Below are 14,878 nucleotides of genomic sequence, written 5' to 3'. Positions count from 1 at the left end.
TATATTGAAAAACAAAAACAAAATGCTGTCACATGTAATAAAACGATGACGTCATGTTTGTGCCTAACATGCTGCCTTCAGGGAATCCATGTAAAACTCAGTTTCTGTATTGGAAAATCAGAAAAACACAAATACTACAACTCTTCTTGTTTGCTAGAGAAGGAAATAACATAAAATACATGAAATTATGAAATAAATAAAGTACAAGTGAAAATAAAATTAGGAACAACAGTAGAGGTGTGATAAAGGACACGTCCAATACACGTATGAATACATTTCTAGAGAATCACGTGATTTTCCGACAGCCCTTGAAAGCCTCACGAGTCACATGAAAAGTCACGCGGAAAGGCGGAAGCGCAGCTCAGCTCCGACAAACTGTCAAAACAGCAGCAGCAGAAGAAGAATGGTGAGTTTTGATGGTTTTAAAGTTCTAGTTTGACTCTAATCATCGTTATGACGTCATATAATTATCACTGTGACGTGTACGTGACTGTGATTTAGCCTGTTAGCCTGTTAGCTTCATCGGAACATGCGTGTGTTTACAGACGGCTGCGGGTCTGACTGCGGGTCTGACTGCGGGTCTGGAGCGGATCCCGGACCAGCTCGGCTACCTGGTCATCAGTGAGGACGGGGTTCTGGCCGTGAGTGAACAACACACCAGTTAAATTAACTAGTTGATGCCGGTTAACTAACTGGTTAATATGAATTGTTTATATGCTGATGCGCCGTTTGCTCAGTGATGATTAGAAATATTATCAATCAATGTTATCGATCTATACTGAAAAAAACAATAAGTTGCTTGATTTTTGAATGTTTCACTTGTGTCAGTGGGTTAATTAACACCAAACTCCATTTAAATATCAATTTAACACATTTGTTAAATCAGTGTTAATAAAATCATTTTGTAGTTTAATTCAATCAATATGAGAATGTTTGCATGATTTTATCATCTCTTTCTTACAGTTTGCTGAAGTATTTAACGATTGAAACATTTTCAGAAAATTTCCACAACAAATGAATAAATATGTTAAACTTCATGACTGTTGAATGGAGTTTGGGTTTGTTTAGTCACAGAGGCCCAAAAATCACACTCGTCAATATCGCAGCATCGGTGGATTAATTATATGCTGAACTGACCTTTGATCCCTGACGGCTGGAAATATTTTCAGTCAACGTCTACAAGGCATTAATAAAGGAAATGTTAAGTTGTTTAGTTTTTGAATGGAGTTTGGTACAACAGACAGTAAAGCAGTGAGTTTACACTGATAAGAAAGGTTTTGATGAATTCTGACCTCTGACCTCCACCCCCCATCAGTCTGCAGGTGAGCTGGAGAACGATGAACACACAGCAGGTGTGATGATGCAGATGGTTCGAACAGCGAGTCGCTTCAGGTTACCTGGATCAGCTGATCCGCCCTTCAAACGCATGTCAGGTAACACACACACACACACACACACACACGGACTCCGGGAAACTGCAGCTGAGCTCTCACCTGGACTCACCTGGACTCACCTGGACTCACCTGTGGTCTGTTTCCCTCCTCAGTGATTCTGGAGGATTTCGTTTACATGGTGACGGTTTCTGGACAGAAAGTCTTTGTGGTCAAACGACAGAACAACCAACAGGAGCCAATCAGTGTTTAGACACGGACAGAGGAAGTGAGGTGGAGGTCAGGTGGTCTGATGAGCAGCAGCGATGATGATCATGATGAAGGTCAGAGGTCAACAGGTGTTTGTCCAGCAGAGACGCAGCTGAAGTTCAACTCTTGTATTTGATTTACAGAAAGTGTTTGTATCATGTTTGATTTTTGTATTTAACCTGCCGGAGTGAAATAAAATCATTTAAATCACCAACGTGTACTTTACTATCTCCCAGTGAACTTTGCAATCCTCCCAGTGAACTTTACAATCCTCCCAGTGAACTTTACAATCCTCCCAGTATCCCTCTTGCCAGATAGAATCAAAAGCCTTTTAAAAGTCAATGAAACAGGCAAAAATTTTGCCCTTGTTTTTTTTGTATGTGATGGTTAATTAGTGTAGAGTGTAAACATGGTCAGTAGTGATGGTTAATTAAAGTGTAAACATGGTCAGTAGTGATGGTTAATTAAAGTGTAAACATGGTCACTAGTGATGGTTAATTAAAGTGTAAACGTGGTCACTAGTGATGGTTAATTAAAGTGTAAACATGGTCACTAGTGATGGTTAATTAAAGTGTAAACATGGTCACTAGTGATGGTTAATTAGAGTGTAAACATGGTCAGTAGTGATGGTTAATTAAAGTGTAAACATGGTCACTAGTGATGGTTAATTAAAGTGTAAACATGGTCACTAGTGATGGTTTATTAGTGTAGAGTGTAAACATGGTCACTAGTGATGGTTAATTAAAGTGTAAACATGGTCAGTAGTGATGGTTAATTAAAATGTAAACATGGTCACTAGTGATGGTTAATTAAAGTGTAAACTTTGGTCACTAGTGATGGTTAATTAAAGTGTAAACATGGTCACTAGTGATGGTTAATTAAAGTGTAAACATGGTCACTAGTGATGGTTTATTAGTGTAGAGTGTAAACATGGTCACTAGTGATGGTTAATTAAAGTGTAAACGTGGTCACTAGTGATGGTTTATTAGTGTAGAGTGTAAACATGGTCACTAGTGATGGTTAATTAAAGTGTAAACGTGGTCACTAGTGATGGTTTATTAGTGTAGAGTGTAAACATGGTCACTAGTGATGGTTAATTAAAGTGTAAACATGGTCAGTAGTGATGGTTAATTAAAGTGTAAACATGGTCAGTAGTGATGTTTACTTAGAGTGTAAACATGGTCACTAGTGATGGTTAATTAAAGTGTAAACGTGGTCACTAGTGATGGTTAATTAGAGTGTAAACATGGTCACTAGTGATGGTTAATTAAAGTGTAAACATGGTCAGTAGTGATGGTTAATTAAAGTGTAAACGTGGTCACTAGTGATGGTTAATTAAAGTGTAAACATGGTCAGTAGTGATGGTTAATTAAAGTGTAAACATGGTCAGTAGTGATGTTTACTTAGAGTGTAAACATGGTCACTAGTGATGGTTAATTAAAGTGTAAACATGGTCAGTAGTGATGGTTAATTAAAGTGTAAACATGGTCAGTAGTGATGTTTACTTAGAGTGTAAACATGGTCACTAGTGATGGTTAATTAAAGTGTAAACGTGGTCACTAGTGATGGTTAATTAAAGTGTAAACATGGTCACTAGTGATGGTTTATTAGTGTAGAGTGTAAACATGGTCACTAGTGATGGTTAATTAAAGTGTAAACGTGGTCACTAGTGATGGTTTATTAGTGTAGAGTGTAAACATGGTCACTAGTGATGGTTAATTAAAGTGTAAACATGGTCAGTAGTGATGGTTAATTAAAGTGTAAACATGGTCAGTAGTGATGTTTACTTAGAGTGTAAACATGGTCACTAGTGATGGTTAATTAAAGTGTAAACGTGGTCACTAGTGATGGTTAATTAGAGTGTAAACATGGTCACTAGTGATGGTTAATTAAAGTGTAAACATGGTCAGTAGTGATGGTTAATTAAAGTGTAAACGTGGTCACTAGTGATGGTTAATTAAAGTGTAAACATGGTCAGTAGTGATGGTTAATTAAAGTGTAAACATGGTCAGTAGTGATGTTTACTTAGAGTGTAAACATGGTCACTAGTGATGGTTAATTAAAGTGTAAACATGGTCAGTAGTGATGGTTAATTAAAGTGTAAACATGGTCAGTAGTGATGTTTACTTAGAGTGTAAACATGGTCAGTAGTGATGGTTAATTAAAGTGTAAACGTGGTCACTAGTGATGGTTAATTAAAGTGTAAACATGGTCAGTAGTGATAGTTAATTAGAGTGTAAACATGGTCACTAGTGATGGTTAATTAAAGTGTAAACATGGTCACTAGTGATGGTTAATTAAAGTGTAAACCTTGGTCACTAGTGATGGTTAATTAAAGAGTAAACATGGTCACTAGTGATGGTTTATTAGTGTAGAGTGTAAACATGGTCACTAGTGATGGTTAATTAAAGTGTAAACATGGTCACTAGTGATGGTTAATTAAAGCGTAAACATGGTCACTAGTGATGGTTAATTAAAGTGTAAACGTGGTCACTAGTGATGGTTAATTAAAGTGTAAACATGGTCAGTAGTGATGGTTAATTAGAGTGTAAACATGGTCACTAGTGATGGTTAATTAGAGTGTAAACATGGTCAGTAGTGATGGTTAATTAGAGTGTAAACATGGTCAGTAGTGATGGTTAATTAAAGTGTAAACATGGTCACTAGTGATGGTTAATCAAAGTGTAAACGTGGTCACTAGTGATGGTTAATTAAAGTGTAAACGTGGTCACTAGTGATGGTTTATTAGTGTAGAGTGTAAACATGGTCAGTAGTGATGGTTAATTAGAGTGTAAACATGGTCACTAGTGATGGTTAATTAGAGTGTAAACATGGTCAGTAGTGATGGTTAATTAAAGTGTAAACATGGTCACTAGTGATGGTTAATTAGAGTGTAAACATGGTCAGTAGTGATGGTTAATTAGAGTGTAAACATGGTCACTAGTGATGGTTAATTAGAGTGTAAACATGGTCAGTAGTGATGGTTAATTAGAGTGTAAACATGGTCAGTAGTGACGGTTAATTAGAGTGTAAATGTGGTCAGTAGTGATGGTTAATTAGAGTGTAAATGTGGTCAGTAGTGATGGTTAATTAGAGTGTAAACATGGTCAGTAGTGATGGTTAATTAGAGTGTAAACATGGTCAGTAGTGATGGTTAATTAGAGTGTAAACATGGTCAGTAGTGATGGTTAATTAGAGTGTAAACATGGTCACTAGTGATGGTTAATTAGAGTGTAAACATGGTCAGTAGTGATGGTTAATTAGTGTAAACATGGTCGATAAAGTGATGTGCTGATTTGTTCTTGGTTACAACAGAACAACTGAAACAGAAGTTAATGATTTCAGGTAATTGTTACAAGAACATTTTGCAATTAGTTCCATTTTGTGTTATAATTACATGAAATGATTAAAATACAAAATTTTTACTGTTTTAACAACTTTTATCTTATTTCACTAAACTTTAAACCAAATCTCCACGTCACTGACTAAACTTACTGAATAAGAAACTTTGATTTTGTGTGAAAGTGTTTCATGATAAACCAACAGTAATATGTTGATTTATTAACAGAAGCTTTGCTGTAGTTTGGTAACAAGATCGATCATTAATTCATGAAGATATATGACGGATCTCATTAAAACAAGAATCGTCTTTGTTTTTTAACATTATTTTTTGGCATATGTGCCTTTATTGGACAGTCATTAGTGAGGAGGCAGACAGGAAACGAGGGGAGAGCAAGACGGGTGGTACGACATGAAACAAAGGACTCTGGCTGGAATTGAACCAGCGACGACGTAGTTATGTGACGTGTGCAGCAACCACTTGGTTACCGGGGCGATCCAGTAATGCCTTATTTAACTCTTTAAATCTTCGTACAGTGAAAAAATGTTATGTTCAAATTCTTTCTTTTAATGAAATGTGATAATTTGGGGTGATATAAATGATATAAATGTTTATTTCAATATATGACTTTCTTTCATAGCTCACAGCAGAACGTAGTTCAGTCGTCTCCAGTTTCACATTTCTGACTGACAAACAATCAGGACACGAATCTGAGCAAAAACATAAAAACAGGAACCATTGAGAAGAAAAAAACCTTTATTGCATCATCGTTGTCTCTCTGCTTCTTCTTCACATTGTTACGGAATGATGAGGCCTTCAGGTTCTGCTCTGTGGAATGAGTCATCACATGACAGGTCACCTGTCACAAACCCCTCCCACCAACCACAGGTAACTGCCACCTCTCATAAACCCCACCCCCAAATGCAGATGAACTGTCACCTGCTGTTGGCCCCTCCCACCAACTACAGGTAACTATCACCTGTTGTATACCCCGCCCCCTGACCCACAGGTGACTGACACCTGCTTCTGCCCCCGCCCCCTGGCCCACAAGTAACTGACACCTGCTTCTAGCCCCGCCCCCTGACCCACAGGTGACTGACACCTGCTTCTAGCCCCGCCCCCTGACCCACAAGTGACTGACACCTGCTTCTAGCCCCGCCCCTCTCATCCATTACAACCTGTCACATGATTCTGAATTAAAACATGCGGATTAAAAGAAAAAACAGATCTAACAAACATCTGCAGAGACGACAGGAGGAAGACCAGAAGAAGAAGAGGATGATGGGAAAGTCCGAGACGACACATTTATAATTTAAAAAAAACAGAAACAGTCCTGAAACGCTCCTCCTCCTCTTCTTCCTCCTCCTCCTCTTCCTCATCAGTCTGTACACGGTGACATCAGTTGATGACATCAGTCGCTGCTGCTTCCTGCCAGCTGCTCTAACGTTTCGACAGCTCGTTGGACAACCAATCCAGACCCTCATACAGACCAGTACCCTGAGTGGCACAGGTGGCCTGGACGTGCCACTGTGGACAGACAGGTGAGACATTGATCAGAGACAGGTGAGATATTGATCAGAGACATTGATCAGAGACAGGTGAGACATTGATCAGAGACAGGTGAGATATTGATCAGAGACAGGTGAGACAGTGATCAGAGACATTGATCAGAGACATTGATCAGAGACAGGTGAGATATTGATCAGAGACAGGTGAGACATTGATCAGAGACAGGTGAGACATTGATCAGAGACAGGTGAGATATTGATCAGAGACATTGATCAGAGACATTGATCAGAGACAGTGATCAGAGACAGGTGAGACATTGATCAGAGACAGGTGAGACATTGATCAGAGACAGGTGAGATATTGATCAGAGACATTGATCAGAGACAGGTGAGACATTGATCAGAGACAGGTGAGACATTGATCAGAGATAGGTGAGACAGTGATCAGAGACATTGATCAGAGACATTGATCAGAGACAGGTGAGACATTGATCAGAGACAGGTGAGATATTGATCAGAGACAGGTGAGACATTGATCAGAGACAGGTGAGACATTGATCAGAGACAGGTGAGACAGTGATCAGAGACATTGATCAGAGACATTGATCAGAGACATTGATCAGAGACAGGTGAGACATTGATCAGAGACAGGTGAGACAGTGATCAGAGACATTGATCAGAGACATTGATCAGAGACAGGTGAGACAGTGATCAGAGACAGTGATCAGAGACAGGTGAGACATTGATCAGAGACATTGATCAGAGACAGGTGAGACAGTGATCAGAGACAGTGATCAGAGACAGGTGAGACATTGATCAGAGACATTGATCAGAGACAGTGATCAGAGACAGGTGAGACATTGATCAGAGACATTGATCAGAGACAGTGATCAGAGACATTGATCAGAGACAGGTGAGACATTGATCAGAGACAGTGATCAGAGACATTGATCAGAGACGGGTGAGACATTGATCAGAGACAGGTGAGACATTGATCAGAGACAGTGATCAGAGACAGGTGAGACATTGATCAGAGACATTGATCAAAGACAGTGATCAGAGACATTGATCAGAGACAGGTGAGACTTTGATCAGAGACAGTGATCAGAGACATTGATCAGAGACAGGTGAGACATTGATCAGAGACATTGATCAGAGACATTGATCAGAGACATTGATCAGAGACAGTGATCAGAGACATTGATCAGAGACAGGTGAGACATTGATCAGAGACAGTGATCAGAGACATTGATCAGAGACAGGTGAGACATTGATCAGAGACAGTGATCAGAGACAGGTGAGACATTGATCAGAGACATTGATCAGAGACATTGATCAGAGACAGTGATCAGAGACAGGTGAGATATTGATCAGAGACAGTGATCAGAGACGGGTGAGACATTGATCAGAGACGGGTGAGACATTGATCAGAGACAGTGATCAGAGACATTGATCAGAGACAGTGATCAGAGACATTGATCAGAGACAGGTGAGACAGTGATCAGAGACATTGATCAGAGACAGTGATCAGAGACATTGATCAGAGACAGGTGAGACAGTGATCAGAGACATTGATCAGAGACAGGTGAGATATTGATCAGAGACATTGATCAGAGACAGGTGAGATATTGATCAGAGACATTGATCAGAGACAGGTGAGATATTGATCAGAGACAGGTGAGACATTGATCAGAGACATTGATCAGAGACGGGTGAGACATTGATCAGAGACAGTGATCAGAGACAGGTGAGACTGATCAGCTCAACATTAGTTGTGTGTGTAGTACAGACAGATGTATTGATTGTATTGATTGGAGTATTGATACGTACAGTTCTGCTGCGCAGGCTGTGCAGACCCAGTTTGTCGGTGAGTTCACTGACCCCCATGGCGTTAGGAAGATCTTGTTTGTTGGCGAAAACCAGAAGCACCGCCTCCTTCAGCTCGTCCTCCTGGATCTGCAGACAGAACGGCTCAACAATAAGACCAAACGGTAAAACGATAACGGTAAAACGCCACGTCAAGCTGGCAAATGTAGCAACTCTCACTAAATTAATAAAATAATCGTTGTATCATAAATGATGTTCCTGTTCTCTGGCCCCTCCCCTAGCACGCATCACAGAGTACCGGTCCACGTCATTGGCCGATCAAGAGCTGAGTAGGTTAGTAGTGTGATATGTGAAACAAACATCCCTCAGGACTATATGAGCTGTCAAACAGAAGAATCAGTGGAGAAGATAATGTTTCACTGCCATAAATACATTAAAGAGGGAAATCAGGAAGCTGGAAGAGGAAGAAATGAGTCTAACGGTTATTGATCAGCAGGTTGGAGAGTCTTTCCTTTATTTGATCAGAAGAATTTAGAGTTCAGTGTAATATGACGATTTTAAATATCACATGTATGAGTCTGTGTCCTCATTTCATTTATTTACATGAAGATTAAACATGACGATTAACTTTAAGTCTTAGTTGTTCTTTGATGACCGCTAATAAATAAAACTATTTGCATGGAGGCGGATAAAAACCGACTACTGGACAGCCGACCTCTGACCCCGACCAGTGAAAAAACATTAATGACGTCACTGATACAGTCACGTGACCGATGAAAGATGTAAATGAATCTGACAGGTCGTTAATGTGGAGCTGCTGATAATAACTGTAGATATTGAACATTATGATGAATGAAGGTCAGATCAATAATCTAGAATATAAATATTATGTAAGAACAGCTGAGACGTTCAGGTGCAACTCACCATCTTGGACAGTTCCTCTGCGGACTCTGCAACTCTCTCTCTGTCGTTACTGTCCACCACGAAGATCAGACCCTGTAGAGGTCAGAGGTCACACACACACACACACACACGTGTTCAGGTACAGTGTTTATGTTCAGTCTGAGCTGCTGCAGCCTGTTGAAGAATCTGATCCATCTGACAGAAAAGCAGCTGAAACCTTCAGACTGTGTTGTCTATTGTGTGTTGTGTATTGTGTGTTGTGTGTTGTGTATTGTGTGTTGTGTATTGTGTGTTGTGTATTGTGTGTTGTGTGTATTGTGTGTACCTGTGTGTTGTGTGTTGTGTGTTGTGTATTGTGTGTTGTGTACTGTGTGTTGTGTACTGTGTGTTGTGTGTATTGTGTGTACCTGTGTGTTGTGTGTTGTGTGTTGTGTATTGTGTGTTGTGTATTGTGTGTTGTGTACTGTGTGTTGTGTACTGTGTGTTGTGTGTTGTGTGTTGTGTGTTGTGTACTGTGTGTTGTGTGTTGTGTGTTGTGTATTGTGTGTTGTGTGTTGTGTGTTGTGTACTGTGTGTTGTGTGTTGTGTATTGTGTGTTGTGTATTGTGTGTTGTGTACTGTGTGTTGTGTACTGTGTGTTGTGTACTGTGTGTTGTGTGTTGTGTACTGTGTGTTGTGTACTGTGTGTTGTGTACTGTGTGTTGTGTGTTGTATACCTGTGTGTTTTGGAAGTAATGTCTCCACAGAGGTCTGATCTTGTCTTGGCCGCCGACGTCCCAAACTGTGAAACAGATGTTCTTGTATTCCACCGTCTCCACATTAAAGCCTGAAACACACCAGCAGATGAACCATTAAAGCCTGAAACACACCAGCAGATGAACCATTAAAGCCTGAAACACACCAGCAGATGAACCATTAAAGCCTGAAACACACCAGCAGATGAACCATTAAAGCCTGAAACACGCCAGCAGATGAACCATTAAAAGCCTGAAACACACCAGCAGATGAACCATTAAAAGCCTGAAACACACCAGCAGATGAACCGTTAAAAGCCTGAAACACACCAGCAGATGAACCATTAAAAGCCTGAAACACACCAGCAGATGAACCATTAAAGCCTGAAACACGCCAGCAGATGAACCATTAAAAGCCTGAAACACACCAGCAGATGAACCGTTAAAAGCCTGAAACACACCAGCAGATGAACCATTAAAAGCCTGAAACACACCAGCAGATGAACCGTTAAAGCCTGAAACACACCAGCAGATGAACCGTTAAAGCCTGAAACACACCAGCAGATGAACCATTAAAAGCCTGAAACACACCAGCAGATGAACCGTTAAAGCCTGAAACACACCAGCAGATGAACCGTTAAAGCCTGAAACACACCAGCAGATGAACCGTTAAAGCCTGAAACACACCAGCAGATGAACCGTTAAAGCCTGAAACACACCAGCAGATGAACCGTTAAAGCCTGAAACACACCAGCAGATGAACCATTAAAGCTTGAAACACACCAGCAGATGAACCATTAAAGCCTGAAACACACCAGCAGATGAACCATTAAAAGCCTGAAACACACCAGCAGATGAACCATTAAAGCCTGAAACACACCAGCAGATGAACCATTAAAGCCTGAAACACACCAGCAGATGAACCATTAAAGCCTGAAACACACCAGCAGATGAACCATTAAAGCCTGAAACACACCAGCAGATGAACCATTAAAGCCTGAAACACACCAGCAGATGAACCATTAAAGCCTGAAACACGCCAGCAGATGAACCATTAAAGCCTGAAACACGCCAGCAGATGAACCATTAAAGCCTGAAACACGCCAGCAGATGAACCATTAAAAGCCTGAAACACGCCAGCAGATGAACCATTAAAAGCCTGAAACACGCCAGCAGATGAACCATTAAAGCCTGAAACACACCAGCAGATGAACCATTAAAGCCTGAAACACGCCAGCAGATGAACCATTAAAGCCTGAAACACACCAGCAGATGAACCATTAAAGCCTGAAACACGCCAGCAGATGAACCATTAAAAGCCTGAAACACACCAGCAGATGAACCATTAAAGCCTGAAACACGCCAGCAGATGAACCATTAAAGCCTGAAACACACCAGCAGATGAACCATTAAAAGCCTGAAACACACCAGCAGATGAACCATTAAAAGCCTGAAACACGCCAGCAGATGAACCATTAAAAGCCTGAAACACACCAGCAGATGAACCATTAAAAGCCTGAAACACACCAGCAGATGAACCGTTAAAGCCTGAAACACACCAGCAGATGAACCATTAAAGCCTGAAACACACCAGCAGATGAACCATTAAAGCCTGAAACACACCAGCAGATGAACCGTTAAAGCCTGAAACACACCAGCAGATGAACCGTTAAAGCCTGAAACACACCAGCAGATGAACCATTAAAGCCTGAAACACACCAGCAGATGAACCATTAAAGCCTGAAACACACCAGCAGATGAACCATTAAAAGCCTGAAACACACCAGCAGATGAACCATTAAAGCCTGAAACACACCAGCAGATGAACCATTAAAAGCCTGAAACACGCCAGCAGATGAACCATTAAAGCCTGAAACACGCCAGCAGATGAACCATTAAAAGCCTGAAACACGCCAGCAGATGAACCATTAAAGCCTGAAACACACCAGCAGATGAACCATTAAAGCCTGAAACACGCCAGCAGATGAACCATTAAAAGCCTGAAACACGCCAGCAGATGAACCATTAAAGCTTGAAACACACCAGCAGATGAACCATTAAAAGCCTGAAACACGCCAGCAGATGAACCATTAAAGCTTGATTGGGGCTAGATGGCGTCTATGATGATGACGATGATGACGACATCGTTTATATCCATTTAGTTTGATGTTGTATTAAAATATAAAACCTGTTTCTTCTGTACTGCTGCATGCATCTCTGCTCTCACACTCAGTCTGCTCTGAGTTTATGGAAATAATAATAATAATAATAATAATAATGATAATAATAATAATAATGATAATAATAATAATAATAATAATAATAATAATAATAATAATCACATCCCTGTTAAACAGGTTTCTGACTCTCTAAATACTAAAATAAAATAAAAAGATTTTTAAGATATTCTTCAGTTGTGTATTACAGGAGACGGTATGGATGAAGTCGGCCATTACGACTGTCAGCAGCTGGAGGAGAAGGAGACCGGCTCAAATCCCGATCCAGCTGGTCTGCCGGCTCACCAGCTAATCACTGAATCCACATGCTGGGAACTGAGGGTCCTGGGGCGGGAGGGAGTGCTCCCCAGAGTCCAGTCCGCCGACAAAAGTCCAAGCATGTTGTGCCTACATGGTAGGACATAAAGGTCCTGAGGTGGTCTAGGTGGTGGTCCTGGAGGTGGTCCTGGAGACAGTCCAGGAGGCTCTGGAACCCCTTCAGGACTTCACTGATGCTCTGTCAGGTATGTCACCTTCTCATATGTCAGACCTGTGCTTCACCTTTTCAACACAAGTCTCCTGCATGTGAGGACGACAATATGGAGACCTCATCGCCACGTCTGCCGACGCAGCCGCTAGAGACCTGATGGACCCGGTCTCACGGTGGATCCACGGTTCAGGGCCAAATACAAATAATCTCAAGTGAAAAGGTCGATGCTGAGTGGAGACGGAGTCTCAGCCTGACTCATGGACGTATAATTACAGCTGATACGGCGCTGCTCAGCCTGGCAGCCAGTTTCTCCCAGTGGCCACTGGTGGTATTACAGCGAGAATCCCCCCAAGGCCCAAACAGCCCAACCTCAGAGCGCCGTTATAAGAGAGACGTCTGTTAAACCACTAACGAGCTCAGTCAGGACGTCGCCAACCGCTAACGAGCTCCGTCAGGACGCTGCCAACCGCTAACGAGCTCCGTCAGGACGCCTCCAACCGCTAACGAGCTCCGTCAAGGCTCTTTGTTTGATATCAGTAAAACTTTCCTCGAGCTGAGAAAAAGGATTTAAAAATCTGTGACATCATCACAATATAAAGTCTGTGGGCCAATCAGGAACTGGTGGGCGGAGCCAGAAACCTACTGAGCATATAAGTTATAGTTATGTTATAGTTATATTTATGTTATAGTTATGTTATATTTATGTTATAGTTATGTTACATTTATGTTATATTAATGTTATAGTTATGTTATAATTATGTTATATTTATGTTATAGTTATGTTTATGTTATATTAATGTTATGGTTATGTTTATGTTTTAAATGTGCAGAATTTATATTAATGAAAACTTCTGTTACTCTGTGGCAGATATAGTTTATTGATTATTACAGATAGTTGGGATGGTGGTAGTGTATTGATTATTACAGATAGTTAGGATGGTGGTAGTGTATTGATTATTACAGATAGTTGGGATGGTGGTAGTGTATTGATTATTACAGATAGTTGGGATTGTGGTAGTGTATTGATTATTACAGATAGTTAGGATGGTGGTAGTGTATTGATTATTACAGATAGTTGGGATGGTGGTAGTGTATTGATTATTACAGATAGTTGGGATGGTGGTAGTGTATTGATTATTACAGATAGTTAGGATGGTGGTAGTGTATTGATTATTACAGATAGTTGGGATGGTGGTAGTGTATTGATTATTACAGATAGTTGGGATGGTGGTAGTGTATTGATTATTACAGATAGTTGGGATGGTGGTAGTGTATTGATTATTACAGATAGTTGGGATGGTGGTATTGTATTGATTATTACCGATAGTTGGGATGGTGGTGACGATCTCTCCGAGCTTCAGTTTGTACAGGATCGTTGTTTTTCCAGCTGCGTCCAAACCGACTGAAACACGACAAAAAGACAGAATTTAAAGACAGAAAACAGAGTTTCACAGAAGATAATAAACTTTAACAAATAAAAGGCTTTAAGCAGCTTCTGGATCACTCCTATTCAAACTAACACCAACAGGAGGTTTAAAACAGATAAAAGCCGTTAAACTAAACCGGAGACACGTTAAGCGTCTCCGTTAGCTCTGAGCGTTCGCATCTGGCTAGCTGAGTTAGCTTCTATTTTTAATGTTTTCTATTAAAATGTGAGTCACAGTTCAACCAGTCGGGAGTTTATAGCTGAGAAGAGAGTGAAAATGTTCTGTTTCAAGGTGAGAATCGGAGTGTAAAGAGTGTTTTTTCAGTCCCCGCCGGTCCCCGCCCGGCTGGCCGCGGAGCTAGTTAGCTTAGCCGCGGTGCTCACCCATCAGTATCCGCATCTGCTTCTTCCCGAAGAACTTGGAGAACAGCGACGAGATCGTCAGACCCATCTTGAGTAAAATGTCCCGGTTCAGCGGCGGGAGGAGTGAAAACCGACGGCGGAGAATGTCAGCCGGTTAGTCCGGGAGAAGCTGCTGGTCCGAGCCGGAGAAGAGCCGCAGGAAAGCCGCAAGAGAGCCGAACAACAGGAGGAGAAACTGCCGGAGATCAGAGTAGATCAGTCGGACAACAGAGCGGCTCCTCCTCGGTGCCACGTCCAGGCCAACGCGGAATAATTGACGTCACGCATTTGACAAAACTTTATTTAAAACAACAAAGCGTTGTGCTGCGTTCAGTTTTCACTAGAAAGATGGTACATTGAAGTTTTACTTATGATCAACAAACAAACATTTA

At 41.0% G+C, this 14,878-nt stretch overlaps 2 protein-coding genes across 2 annotated transcripts; one reads left to right on the top strand and one right to left on the bottom strand.

Moving 5' to 3' along the window:
• Positions 1-298: 298 nt before the first annotated feature.
• Positions 299-1,850, top strand: lamtor4 (late endosomal/lysosomal adaptor, MAPK and MTOR activator 4). Its single transcript, XM_067581527.1, has 4 exons — positions 299-406; positions 546-641; positions 1,316-1,433; positions 1,547-1,850. Exons 1-4 carry the CDS (start codon positions 329-331, stop codon positions 1,642-1,644), a joined length of 390 nt encoding a protein of 129 aa, XP_067437628.1. The 5' UTR covers positions 299-328; the 3' UTR covers positions 1,645-1,850.
• Positions 1,851-5,718: 3,868 nt separating this feature from the next.
• LOC137176240 (ADP-ribosylation factor 4) lies at positions 5,719-14,765 on the bottom strand. Its single transcript, XM_067582411.1, has 6 exons — positions 14,469-14,765; positions 13,980-14,060; positions 9,935-10,044; positions 9,240-9,311; positions 8,319-8,444; positions 5,719-6,507 (listed from the first exon to the last, which is right to left on the bottom strand). Exons 1-6 carry the CDS (start codon positions 14,533-14,535, stop codon positions 6,421-6,423), a joined length of 543 nt encoding a protein of 180 aa, XP_067438512.1. The 5' UTR covers positions 14,536-14,765; the 3' UTR covers positions 5,719-6,420.
• Positions 14,766-14,878: the final 113 nt, after the last annotated feature.

This window comes from Thunnus thynnus, chromosome 23 (genome assembly GCF_963924715.1).
Source record: "Thunnus thynnus chromosome 23, fThuThy2.1, whole genome shotgun sequence".
In the NCBI taxonomy this organism is placed as follows: domain Eukaryota; kingdom Metazoa; phylum Chordata; class Actinopteri; order Scombriformes; family Scombridae; genus Thunnus; species Thunnus thynnus.
Note: the sequence above shows the minus strand (reverse complement) of the source record. Positions and strands in the feature narration are given on the sequence as shown.

Excerpts from the sequence above, each read along its gene's own strand:
- lamtor4 (XM_067581527.1), top strand. The coding sequence starts at position 329 with ATGAAAAGTCACGCGGAAAGGCGGAAGCGCAGCTCAGCTCCGACAAAC. Across the intron at positions 407-545 it reads GCAGCAGCAGAAGAAGAATG|ACGGCTGCGGGTCTGACTGC; the intron begins GTGAGTTTTGAT and ends GTGTGTTTACAG. Across the intron at positions 1,434-1,546 it reads GCCCTTCAAACGCATGTCAG|TGATTCTGGAGGATTTCGTT; the intron begins GTAACACACACA and ends TTCCCTCCTCAG.
- LOC137176240 (XM_067582411.1), bottom strand. The coding sequence starts at position 14,535 with ATGGGTCTGACGATCTCGTCGCTGTTCTCCAAGTTCTTCGGGAAGAAG. Across the intron at positions 10,045-13,979 it reads CACCACCATCCCAACTATCG|GCTTTAATGTGGAGACGGTG; the intron begins GTAATAATCAAT and ends GGTGTGTTTCAG. Across the intron at positions 8,445-9,239 it reads CAGAGGAACTGTCCAAGATG|ATCCAGGAGGACGAGCTGAA; the intron begins GTGAGTTGCACC and ends TTCTGTCTGCAG.